Source organism: Dioscorea cayenensis, chromosome 3, assembly GCF_009730915.1.
Source record: "Dioscorea cayenensis subsp. rotundata cultivar TDr96_F1 chromosome 3, TDr96_F1_v2_PseudoChromosome.rev07_lg8_w22 25.fasta, whole genome shotgun sequence".
Taxonomy (NCBI): domain Eukaryota; kingdom Viridiplantae; phylum Streptophyta; class Magnoliopsida; order Dioscoreales; family Dioscoreaceae; genus Dioscorea; species Dioscorea cayenensis.
Window position 1 is genome coordinate 18,970,968 of NC_052473.1, and position 13,857 is coordinate 18,984,824.

General features: G+C 34.0%; 1 protein-coding gene and 1 pseudogene across 2 annotated transcripts; both read right to left on the bottom strand.

Annotated features, from left to right (window-relative positions):
• Positions 1 to 67: 67 nt before the first annotated feature.
• Positions 68 to 1,997, bottom strand: LOC120253559 (annotated as a pseudogene).
• Positions 1,998 to 3,141: 1,144 nt separating this feature from the next.
• On the bottom strand, positions 3,142 to 8,616 carry LOC120252672 (squamosa promoter-binding-like protein 12). 2 transcript variants are annotated; one of them, XM_039260801.1, is made up of 5 exons: positions 7,834 to 8,616; positions 7,453 to 7,589; positions 5,120 to 5,368; positions 3,389 to 3,710; positions 3,142 to 3,305 (listed from the first exon to the last, which is right to left on the bottom strand). In XM_039260801.1, the coding sequence occupies exons 1-4, from the start codon at positions 8,547 to 8,549 to the stop codon at positions 3,400 to 3,402; spliced, it is 1,413 nt and encodes a 470-aa protein (XP_039116735.1). In that variant the 5' UTR covers positions 8,550 to 8,616; the 3' UTR covers positions 3,142 to 3,305; positions 3,389 to 3,399. The 2 variants fall into 2 exon arrangements, with proteins under 2 accessions (XP_039116735.1, XP_039116727.1); XM_039260793.1 differs by having other exon boundaries at positions 3,142 to 3,710.
• Between the last annotated feature and the right edge of the window lie 5,241 nt (positions 8,617 to 13,857).

Sequence of the window (13,857 nt, forward strand, 5' to 3'; positions counted from 1 at the left end):
CTTGCAGACTTCCTCTTGATGACAGGCTTGGTTTTCACAGGTTCTTCATTGATGGGTGGTGTGCATGTGCCCTGTTTTTGCTGATGTTGCTGTATCCTCTAGAAGCAAGCAAGCAAACATTTGGTGAGGGCAATGCGTAAGACACACAGGTTATGTATGGTTTGAAGGCTGAGTTTTCCAGCTTTTTTTGTTTTTTCTATTCTGTATTGCAGTATCAGCCATGAGGCCTTTTTTGTTTTTTGTCTTATCCCCTGATAGCTGAGGAGAGGCATGGTATAGTAATTTACAGCTTAAATTAATTGTGCAAATATTTACTGATAAGTTGCAGGTTCGTTCATTCATGGACCAACCATTTTTAGTAGCAATAATGATATGATAAAAGAGTACTAGTTTGTCCATAGAGGCAACCATGCAGGGAAAATTTTTTTAAAAAAAAAGGAGAATATTCCACATTACTAACAATATTTGTGATCTGAGTAAAAGGCAGCAGGGGGATGATGGTCAAGAGTGATGCTTAAACGGCAGATTTGTATAGCTGAGCCTGGTCGAGAATTCGTTGCTTGTACTCAGTCGGCTTCTGCGCATGTTACAGGTGAATTAATTAGTTGCAAATGATATTTATATATATTTATTTATATATAGCACAACAAACATTTAAAAATTGTTTAAAACAGAGGTTGTGAAAGGGCCCAAATATGTACATGGACAAAGAGGTTGTGAGCAGCAGCCTGGGCGGGGTCAGCAAGGTTGGGATGATCAAGCAAATCTTGTACACCCATGAGAATCTGCCTCACAGTAATGCTTGGGTGCCATCCCTGTAAAATAAATAGAACCACAATTATTATTATTATTATTATTTTAAAATAATAATAATAATAATAATAAAATACATAAAAAATAATAATTAATTAATTAATTAATTAATATAATAGAATAAGATTCTGTTTGTTTGTGTTGTGTTGTGTTGTGTTGGGTTGCAGAGATGTACATACATTGTCTTGACTGAGAATTGACAGGCACACCAGTCCAGAGTCGAAGACGTTAGGGGTGGAAGAAACCCTTTGGAAATTTGCATTTCGGAGCTCGACTTGGGTAGTCCTCTGAAAAAGTCAAAACGATGGGGAAGCTACCACCTTCCCAGTCTGTCTGCAAACACAAACACACACATATTAATATATATATATATATAGCCCACATATTCTTCTAATTAGTTTTCACAGGTTCCGTTCTTGTTATTTATTTATTTCTTTCTTTCTTTCAAGTTTCTAGCATTCATTACTTCATTTTTTATGCTGAATAGATTAGATTATATTAGATTAGAGATGTAGTAGTAAAAGATCATGATCCTTTATACTACGAAGGATTATTGATGAATGGGGGTGAAAATATGAGATTGAATTGAAGTAGTAGTTCATACAAACATAAAATAGTAAGAGATGGGAGCGAGTTCATATTAATCATAATTGAAATAAAACACAAAAAAGAAGGAGAAGAAGAAGAAGAGTAATAAGTTAGGCTTTTATTACCCCTTGTCTACCAGGGATACTGCAATTCCAGACCATTAAATTAACAGTACCATCTGGAGATGTTGCTGGCCTTGCAACAAAGCCCTGTCATTAATAAAGAAGACACCATATATCATTCATATTATTATTAATTAAAAGTTAAAAAAAAAAATGGAAAATGAAGGAGTAGAGGTAGAGGAGGCACACTTACATGGGGATGATCCTTGCGCCATGCTTTCCGTTCTTCCGCAAGACGGCTGCGTGCTACACCTCCCAACGACATTCTATGATATTTATCTCCTGATTGATTCTCTGCCCAAAAAAATAAAAATAAAAATTAAAATAAAATATATTAATCAGAGGATTCTGGTTTGGAACATGAAAAGATCGAGCGAGCAAACGAATGACACCGTGAGAATGAGATAGGAAGGAAACGGTGACGGTGAGGTGAGACGCTTGCGCTTCCAAAACCTTTTGCCTTTTGGAGTTGGGGCGGGGGGAGATTTTGATTTTTATTTTAATTTCCCTCACATTTTTTACCCAAATGTGTCATTTATAAATTTAAAAGACCTTTTTTTTAAAAGAAAAGGAAAAGATTATCTCTTTTAATTTATAAATCATTTCCAAATTCACATCTGATTAATCTTTTTATTGTCATACCTTTCTTTTAAATATTTGTTTATCAACCACAGAAAATTATTTAAAAATCATTTTTAATGTAAAATTTGGTTACATATAAATAGTTTTTCTTTTTTCCTTTGTTATTATCCGGATGTTGTAATTTAAAATAAATTTATTTTTGAAAAAGGGAAATTATCTTAAAACTAAAACAAATTTTATCTTGAATCTTTGATTAATAATGTAGATTTAATTAATGTTATTTATCTTTTATTTTGATAATATAGGTTCAAACTAACAATCATATTATTAATAATAAAATTACATTTGCGGGCAACCTCGCGGCTTTGCCTGTTTTATTTTCATAAACCTATTTATAGAGTTTTTTTTGTTCGTATACACACACACACACACACACACATATATATATATAATCCAATTTTTCAACCATGCTTTCGGATGGGAATTGTGTTATATTTGTGGTACCCACTACCCATTTAAGAAACAGTGTATTGAAATTAACTATTAGTTTAACATCAAAATTTAAAATTTAAATTCATTTTTTTGCAAAATAGTTATTATGAATGTAACGACTACACTGAATTGAGAAGAATTGCAAATCATAATAAAAATTATATGATTAGAAAAAAAATTATACAATAAGAAGAAAAATTAAAAAGGAAAAATAATACATAAAGATATTCTAACAATAGAAAAACACTCTAATTAGTAATTATAGTAGATTCTAACATATATCTTTAATATTTATTTTTTCTTATCACTTGTTTTGATTTGGACAGAAGGTCCACATGAACAAATCCCAGAATAAACGAACAATTTTTTATTATTATTATTATTATTATTATTATTATTATTATTATTCTTTAATATTTTTTACAAGGGCCTCTATCCCCTCAACCCTGGTACGCCCCCTATCCCTGCAGCCCAACAACTTTATGATAATACAAATACACACAAGCTCTAACACACACAAGGGCCACAACACCACACCATCATGTACCACTGCAACATTCTCATTTACTTTTTATTAACGTTGTGTTCCAAGTGTTCACAATGCATGCACGAATAGAAATACAAGTCTGATCGGCTTGAATATATAATAAACAATTTTACTGGAAGCAAGCACATAACAAACAACCTTCTTCCTGGGCTCAGGCTCACCTAAGAAATCATTGGGCATCTTCTCTCAGTTCGGTGAGATTACCATGAGATGTAGCAAAAGCAAACAGCAAGCTATACATTACCTGCTGATGGATCAGCGTATCTGACTGGAATCATATAAAGCAGCCTCAGCCTCAACTGATGATGACGATGCTCTAAGCAACTGATCATACTGACCACCATTAACATGCCTGTTGAATGGTAACTGCATTTTTGCTTGTTGAATTAGAGCTTCTTCCCCATCTTGGTATAGTTGATGAATTGCCTGCTGGGCAGTGGCATCAAGTGAATTTGAACGAATTTCAGATGAGGAAGAGCTACGAGGATCATTTGACAGAAGAGAGAGAGCACGCTGGAGATCCAGTGCTCCATCTGAGTTGGGAGAAACATCTGATGCTCCCGGTCCTGCAAAACAAAGGCATACACAAATATCATCTCCATAAGATCAAAGCTCCTTTCATCTGATCTGGTGAAAAGACTACTGCACAAATGTTCTATCTTGTTTCAAATTTAGTCGACTAATCTGAAACATACCTTAACCAGTCAATGTTGCATAATCTAACTATCAAATAAGGATACAAAATGCATTTATCCCCATTTTCAAATAAACTAGTGATGAAGGATATTTGTAGAACTTCAACCTCAATTAACCATCAACTAAAAGCAATCAAGCATCTTTGTTTCTAAAGCTCTAATATGAATTGAGCTTTGAAAGTAAAGGCTAGGAATATTTTGAAGTACCTCCAAGGTCAATTAATATACGTATGTACTCACTTCTCGTCCAAAATAAAGTAAACTAAAATAATGCAAGACAGAAGGATAACACATTTTTATATGTAATCACTCTTTCAACAGGAAAAGTGGTCACGCACCTTCAACAAACAACAGTATAAAAAAAATGTTTCCCTGACACTTTTTGCAAAGGAAAACCAAATGATAAATAGAAGGAGTCTATGATATAATGTATTTTTAACTTCCTTTACTTTTTCCTGTGGCAGAAGAGTATATACTGAACCATATGAACCTTAATTCAACTTGCACTTTTGGGTAACCAATGGTGATGATATTTTGTCAGTGGTGAGGAGCATAGTAGCAAACTATCCTAGCAAGTTTTGGGTCATTTCCTAGAAATGATGAAATTATGAAAGACAAAATGACCATATATATCGATCGCTCCCCTATTGAGTGTGCAAACCCACAGAAATTCCTAGATTCTTCTTAAAAGTTATGCTTTAGATCTTGGTTTGCCCTCTTTTCTAAGTATGAAATTCTTTGGATTCACAAGAACTCAGGACACTCAACTGGAGTACCTATACCTAAGTTTTCAAATATTAATTTCAATTAAATACATTCACAAGTTTGATTCAATGTCTTTGTCATAAAGGAAGCAGACACATGTCTTCTAACTATGGTCCTAACATATCAGTTCAGAAGATAAACAACAAGAGTTATTACCAATAAACTTGGCGTTAGCTATCCACTCTAACTGCAAATTCCTCTTTGTTTCTTGTTAATTTTTATTAAAGCAAATCCGTATTGTGCTTCACCACTTTTGACGTGAAAGGGGTCCAGCACATAAAGGTTTTCCGCTCTGATCATTGTAAGCAACACAAATTTTGCCTCTTTTCACAAAGAATGAAAACACTAATGCGAAAATTTTTCTATACTACCATTCCTAGGTTAGCAAATGTACCAACCAAAAATCCAGAAAGGACTACAAAACTTTCTTGAAATATCATCAAGGTCTATAATTTAGGTTAAGATAAAAAGCTGAACTTAATTCCCCACATGAACATAAGTGTATCAATGCATACCTTGAATGAGGGCTTCAGCAGTGGCACCCTTAAATGGCAAGAGTCTGTCTAAGTCATTACGGAGTGAGGGGCAAGAATTTGAAAGCCTAAAGCTCAGACATTGCAGATCTTCATTAAAGGTTCCAGTTTTCGCAGACTTAATCCAAGACACTCTTGTAGGCATAAGCTTGAAGTCCAATGATGCATCCCAAGTTGAATTCATTGTGGGACAAGCTTTGTTCCAAATTGGGTTCATGTGGCATTGATCATCTAAAGAAATTGAAATTGCAAGGAGAAAATGACATTAGTAACTGCTCAACAACTAAGCTATCTTATAAATGACTAATTTAGCACCAAAATATACTATAATTTCCCAAGGAAAGAAGAAAAATAAAATAAAATGTTAGCATTTGACATGCTATGACAGACCCAACGATGCCTCAAGCATGGCTGGCATATAAATATATATTGGGTGCGCACAGACGTTTGGTATGACTACATTAATATCTACTTCTGATTTTTGCCTAGATAGATGGAATCAAGGCGATTCTAATCTCTCTGTTAGGCATGAAGTCTACGTCATGTCGACTTTTGCTGGAAAGCATCCACTTGGCCTGAATAATTTCTTGATACCTAGCACCACCATATCTGGCAATGATTTTGTTTGTAATGCATTTATTTCCTTTTTATAGTATTATGGACAACATACACTCTCCTTTTTGACCAAAAATTGCCAATTATAAGTCAGATGTATCTCTCAATGGAAGGAATGGTGCTGCAGAATACTACTGACAGAATCTGCCTAGTTGGTACTATGTCCTTTTGTGGGTGTAATAAATGAGAAACACAACAATAAGGACAACAGCAAATTGCTCTGGTTGATGCCAGTTGATGCTAGTTGGCTAGAAAGAATGCAACTACAGAGGTTAACCTAATGAAGAATATCACATTTTAACTAGACAATAAGAGTAGAGAATTGGCATCTAATGTTTTCCCATTTGTTATTGTTATGCTCATGGTAATGTCCTTCTCTCAGGCTTATTACAGTGGTGTCAATGTAACAATAAAGACTCATTTTGAACTGACATGAGATGAGATGGATGACCTTAAATTCAGACTGCTATAATATAGTGTGAAACACGAAGTTATTTTGATTTTCATGAACTCTCAGTGGGAGGGCATTGCCAATTCTCTTGGGTACAAACATTGCCTGTAATATAAATTTTCTATATTTAACAGGGATCGCAAGCTCATGCTAATACCACAACATTTGTTCCAAAAAAATAAATACCTATATTCATGGGTTGTTGATAACAATTATAAATAACCCATATTGATATAAATGCTACACACAATATTGTAGAAGAGCAACTAATACCAGAATTAGTTTAATCCTGATTAAGATAGACTAGTCTAATCCCCACAACTTGGAATACTATGTAAAATTTTGCAATAAAGGCACAAGGCTCATGTTTTCAGATTAAGGGGTTTGATCCATCATCCATCCCATGTTCCCTAATTAAACACTACCCAAAAACATTTTGAGTTTGCACTCATGACTCAACATGGGTGAAACCTTAAGTCGGTGTTTGGTGTGGGGTTAACCAAGCATTTTATTTGAGCTAAACCAATATTTGACTTAGTTAATACAAACAGAAAATTAAATATTTTAAGATTAAAAAAATACCTTTCCTAGACAGCTATAATTTTCATTAATATTAATATTTTTTTAAACATTAATTATTAAAATATATTTATTAAAGTAACTCAATTTTTACATAATAGTTGGATAGAACTTATCACAATTTGTTGGTTGGGGAAGGGTTGCTATCCTCCAAAGGCCATATGTTTGTACTTCAATATGCAAATTATGGTATCACATTTATTTTCATTTCTTAATCCAAAATGGCTATCCCTGTAACTGATTCATCATTATTTAAGAAAATATACTGGATATATAAATGATTGCCAGCTTGTAGTGCATCATTTTCTTTAATCCAATTCTTCAAATATATCCAAGAGCAATCGTCTCAAATCAGGGATGGAATGGCAGTATCGTATTACAGAATAAAGGATTTTTTAGGACTAGTCCGAATTCATGTTTGAAAATTCAAGGTTCTACACATGTAGCAAAAGCTGGTATAAGTAGTCAAACAAAGTAATGGAGCTCTTAGAAGAAGATTGATGGTCACTGTTTGGACTACCTAAGCACCAAGTTATGCAGTCTACAGTACAAAAGAGATACAAAAGAGAACATGGTGCAATAAGAAGAATGAGAGAAATATTTTCTAAACAGAAATAATGGTAAGCAGGGTTGATGATATCAAAAACGACAAGAAAATTAAATTAATTACCAAAAAATGAAGGAGAGAACCTCCCAGAATTGAACGAAATCAAATCTGGGGGTGGCTTGCGACGGCGAGCATTATGATCAGATAGACGCCTACGACAGCTTCGTTTTTTCAGGTCAAACTCAGACAATTCATGGAACCTGATGCACGATAAAGAGGCAATATTATAAGCGATATCAAATTTCAAAATACATGAGTTTTAAGTAATAAAAAACAATCATAAATTGAATAAGAGTACATGAGTGCTATGAGCAACAAAATCCAAGTAGCTGCTTCACAATTAAAAAAATTACTATATGAATTTTCTGCAGAAGCCAGACACTTTAAGCACAGAAAACATCATGTTATAAACCTTCATTTAGAAAGAAACTACAAGGAATTCACCTGCTGCACTGCTGGCAAAACCGACGCTCCTGACCAGCAACAATGACCTTGGGACATTTGGAATGGCTTTCACAAACCCTGTGTTTTCGATGATATTCTTTAGCTGTACTGAGATCAAAGCGACAACCTTCAACCTGGCAGTAAAAAGTCTGTGTGCTATGCAAAGACACCTTTGACTTCTTACTCAAAGTCACAGCTGGAATCACCGATGTCAAGGATGATGACGACAATGATGAAGACGATGAAGAAGAGGAGGAGCTGCCATTGTTACTTCCAGTACAAACATCTTCAAAGTAGGTCCTCTTGCCAAGCTTCAGCCCAATCAGCTGCTCACCTTGGCAAGCTGTGGACACCACACAAGGAGATGCATCAATAGCTCTGGCCCTGGTAAATTCTTTGGTCATGCAAGGCTTTTGGAAAGACCAATCAACTGCCTGATAATCAAACTCGGTTATTTTGGTCTGTGGCATTGATGAAGAGCCAATAGAGGCAGAGATGGAGCCTGTTGGTGAACATCCACTACCATATGCAGAGCCAGAATAAGCACCAATCCCTGACAAATATACAGACCCATTAGTAATTGCTCTATCTCCTTCAATCTTCCACTGTGATTCTTGTTCACCTCTAGGGTTCTCACATTCCTTATCACCAAAATTCAGTCCAAGATTTTCCCAGTCCCACTGAGTGGGACTTTTCAAATTCCAATCCATGGACATCAATGAAGAACCATCTCACAAACCACTATCCACTCCATAGATTATGCAGAAAATAACAAGCTCCTTCCCTGAAAATTACAAATAGATGTGGGCTTTGCACAAAGATCCAATAGAAAGAAAAGGAAACAATAAAAAAGTGCACGACAAGAGAATAAAAGATTGGTCACAAAATGGGGAAAAAAACAACATAAGAAAATAAAAAACAAGAAATTGTCTCCAGAGAAAAAATAAATCCAAAATTTTGAGGCTCTAATAGTGATTGGTTGTTCAACAGCATGCATGTTCCTTACCTTATGCATTTGAGCTCTCGTACACTACACTTGAAAATACCAATTTCAAAGCATCCAACTACCCCATTAATAATAACAAGGCAACCTTAAGTCATCTCTCCCATTACACACAACACACATTTCCACGTTTTCACGACCCCTAAAACTCAATCTTTAGGCCCTTTTCTAATCAAAATCCATAAGTGTCAGAGTAAGTACCAAAATGAGATCGCAGGAATAGCAATTTTTGTTCTAATAAAAAACAGAAAAATTTAAGTATAATAAGATAAACCATTTCTGTGGTTTATTTCAATGTACATTAGAGTTCTTGACCTTCTCCATGATCAGAAACCCAAGGCACTTCCCAAATTATTTTTTTAAATTTTATCAAAATAATATAATAACAGCTGATTGTCTAAATTTCAAAATTAAACAGAGCCATTGAACAACCACACCCCAAACTCTAGGTCTCAGACTGCCATATGATTTTTTTTGTTTTTTTTTTTAATTAAAAAAAAGTGACTTATCTTTCACTGTCATGGGTTGAAACAATCACTATAAATCTTTTGAAACAATCTAAAACAAGGGCCTCCAGTGATAAATCTTTTATTTAGAAAATTATATTTTTCAGTATAACCGTCTCCAATGTTTCATCACGAGAAACACAGATGGGTTTAGGTTTACCCTAATCCAAGATATGGGTATCAGTTGTACAGAATGACATTCTTGAAATCACAAACAAGAAAGGTGATGAGAAAAGGAGGGTAAAACGCACTTGTGTTGTGTTTTACTTTTACCACAAGAAACAAGCAGAGGTCTTTACACTAATTCAAGAAATGGGTCTCGATTATAAATAATGACATTCTGGAAATCACAAACAGGAAAAAGACGAGAAGCACAAAGACGCGTTTACCTTAATTCCACCAAAAAAAGAAAAAAGAAAAAAACATTGATAAAAACCCAATCCGCTTATATTTATATTTAATTTTCACCACAAGCAAGAATACCCTAATTCAAGAAACGGGTCTCGATCACAACGACACTAGTTGGAATCACGGGCAAGAAGAAGGAAAAAAAAAACACCGACTGAAGATGAAAGAAATTAGAAAGTAAAAGAAGAAAAGAGAAAACAAACCATGGATGGCGTGATGGCGTAGAGTGCTGCGAAGCCCCTCCATAACCTCTTCAAGTGAACGGAAAAGGATAGCAGAGCCTCTGGATAACTGAGGAGGGAGTTGGAGTTGGAGTTGGAGTTGGAGTCGGAGTCGGAGTTGGAGTTGGAGTCGGAGTTGGAGTTGAACGAACGGAAGAGATCGGTGGCTGGCCCCGAGCTGATGAAGCACAAGTTTGAGAAAGAGAAGGAAAAAAAGCAATAGATAGAGCTCGGTCTGGTCAGGGTCTGGGTTTTCTCGTTGCTCTATCTATACCTACTTATTACCTTAGCTTTAAAAAATGAACTGCTGGTCACATGTGATGTAACTCACTCTCACGCGTGGTTTTTTTAAGATTTTTAATTATGTGAAAGTCCTCCTTCAACTATATAACCAAAAAAAAAAAACTCTTATATGTATATAAATTTGAAATTTCGTTCCTGTACCAGTTTATTAATACTTGTGTCCCTTTGATGGTGCCTGTCCTCTTTATAATATATATATATATATATTAATTTATAAATCCAAATGAATACATTTTAATTTTCAAACTATACAATTATATAAAATTTATTCCTCGAGCCACATGAAAATAAATAGACTTCTCTGGAGTTTTGTTTGTTGGCTATCTTTTTTTAATGAATGTCGTTTATCCACTTTTTTTCAAAAAAAGAAAATAAATAGACTTAACAGTACTTGATCCATCTCTCAAATCCAAAAATCAAAAGTTTAAATTATATGACTTATTTATTTATTAAGATTAAAAAGAATAATTTCTTTCCAAGTACTACACCATTATCTGTAAGTTAATCTTTTTATTTACCTTTTTATGGTAATAATAAGTTTAATAAGTGAATATGATGTGATCTGCAGGTTAGATTTTACTTTGTATATCTCATCAGACTTTTCAAAGTGAAAAGATATATATATACATTGCTTAATTATTCAAGACGACTTTTGCCGTGATAGTTTTGGGATGTAGCATGCTATTGCTGCATGCACATAGAGAGAGAGAGAGAGAGAGAGAGATGTCATTGTGAGCACTCTGACCCATAAAAAAAACAACAACAACAGTTGTTGGGCCCGTACATGAGACTTTTGATGGATGGATGGATGGATGGATATGGATATGGATATGGATGAGCACGCCAAGTGCCAAGCCGTGTTTATTGATCTGGTTCACAGTCTCAAAACATCTCAACAAGGGAGGATATGCACAAAATCCAACCATTTGCTACCAAAGAAAAATGCATAAATATGCAGGTACAAAATATTATGATAATATGAACGAGAAATTGAATTTCTTCACGCCAAATAAAACTTGAAAGAAAAGGAAGCCAATTAAAGCAATTGAAAAAAATGTGATGGCCGTGGGAAGGTGGCTGGATGTATTCATTATTATTGCTCAATTAATTGGGGGTCGTCAGTGATTGTATATATTGTCTCTTGTGTCATATCTCTCACAATGATTTAAAAAGAGGAGAATTTGTGTTGCAATATCTAAAAGATAAGATACAAAAAAAAGAGAGAGAGACAGGGAGAGAAAAAGAGTTTGTGTTCGATTTGTATTGTATAGTAATAATATATGCATGGTGCAATGCCTCCAATTAAGAATAAGAGGTGGTATTTGTCTCTATTCGAATTCAATTCATATGAAAACTAAAATAAAAAAACAGATGGAAGGATTCACTAATAATTCTTTGACTTAAATAAAATTAATGCATGGAAAATTCAACAAGAACAAGAATAATGATGGAGCGAGCGGTGGATGAGGATCAGTTGCAAAGCATGAAATTAATTGATAGCTGGCTGGCTGGCTGGCTTTGTAATACGGTGACATGTGAAGCGCGGACAGTGCTCCACGTCTGGGTCCAGTCTAGTTGTGGCACAGGCCCAACCAAGGGTCAACATCATCATCATCATCATCATCATCATCGATAAATTGGCAGATTGGCATGGCTTCGCTTGGGCTATCAATCAAAATATATATATATATATATATATATATATATATATATATATATATATATATATCGCCCAATCACGAAAGGAGACAACGGCGACACGATAGTGATATTATAGCCCACCTTTTCATGCCTCGCCATTGATTTCAGAATTATTTTCCTGCTTGAAATCAACCTCATCATCCGGGATTCTTATACTATTCTACATCACGTATATATCGACATCCGAGTTCAGATCTGCTTTATATTCATAAAAAAAGGCATTTATCGTCTATTATTCAAAAAAAAAAATAATTCAATCAATTCTTTCTTCTTAATTTTTTTTTTTAAAACACGGATAAGCAGCAAATTCAAGCCCTCCAATCTTTGAATTATAAAGTAGCTCCTCCTAATTAATTTTAACTTAGTAAAATTAAAATATAATTTAAAAGAAATAAATAAAATTATCACCCTTGAAAAACATATGTACTTCAAACAAACAAAAATTTTGGGTAAATTTTTTAGTAGGACATTAAAACTTTGACTTATTTTTACTTTGATCATCGAACTTCATTAGATTAATTTGGTCACTCAACTATAATTTTATTTCAACCGGTAATAAATCAAGGATTTCAACTTCCAATTGATTACATGGTTGTTTAAAAAAATATAAGTTAGTCCCTCCCATCGACACGTTATTAAAGTTTCATTAGAGGTGTCCAAATCATCGAAAAAAAGAGCACATCATTCATTTAGAGGTTGAATTCTCTGATTTACTACCAGTGAAATGAAATTAAAATTGAGTGATCAAATTGATATAAATCGAAGTTCGATGATCAAAAGTGAAAAATAAAGTCAAAAGTTTAGTGATTTACTAAAAAAATTTACTCCAAAATTTTTTTTTTGCAGTTGCTTACCAGCTTATTTGAATTTTCTTATAATAATAGTAATGAAAATGTCAAACTTGACATATTACTGTTTATGTCTAGGCTTGCACAAACCAATCACCGCTCAACCCGGTTAGAAATAGCCTACCTACCCTTGGTGGTTGGCCATTTTAGGAGCACAACAAAAATTCATTTGGACTTGTGTCATTCCAACGGCTAGGTTTAATTCTAAATTGTTATTTCAAAAGCTTAGAAAGCCTTCCAAATTTCTCCAATACTTTTAAAAAGAATTTTTAAATAATAAATACCTAATTTTTAAGAAGTTTTTTCTTTAATATATTAAAATAATTATACATTTAGTAAAATCTTAAGAAAGACACAAAAAAATATTTTTTTAATATGTGCGTGTAATAGTTATTTAAATTTAAGATATATATCTATATACATATGGTTTATCTTTCTCACGTATCTTATTTAAAAACTATTTAATAAAATTAACATTAAAAATATTCACTCACTTAACTGGTGTGTTTCATGTTTACTTGTGTATATATTATATATATAGATTAATATAGTTAAATTTTTTTTTTTACTTATTTTATTAAAAAGAATATCTAAATGAATGATGCATACACACTAGCATATGTGGAAGAGAGACACACCCAGGTGAAAAACCTGGCAGGCCCAGGACCCAGGTAACGCGCTTGGCACAATGGCACAATGGCATTGCAGCAAAACACCTGGCCCAACCCAAGATGAGCACTGACCCAGTACTGTAGTACAAGGGCCCACAACCTAACCAACCATGTCGGGCCACAAGTGGCAATGCCAGATTAATAATACATTTTAATAATAATAATAATAATAATAATAATAATAGACTAAACTAATAGTGGTGGTGGTCAGTGGTCAGTGGTCACTCCTCATGCTTTAATAGATGCTTGATACTGATGGAAAGCAGCACAGCACGCCAGCGCGATACTACTATGTCTATGTGTGAAGTGAACTAGTGAAGAAGAATAAGAAGAACATGGTTTGCCACTCTCTCGATCGAATAA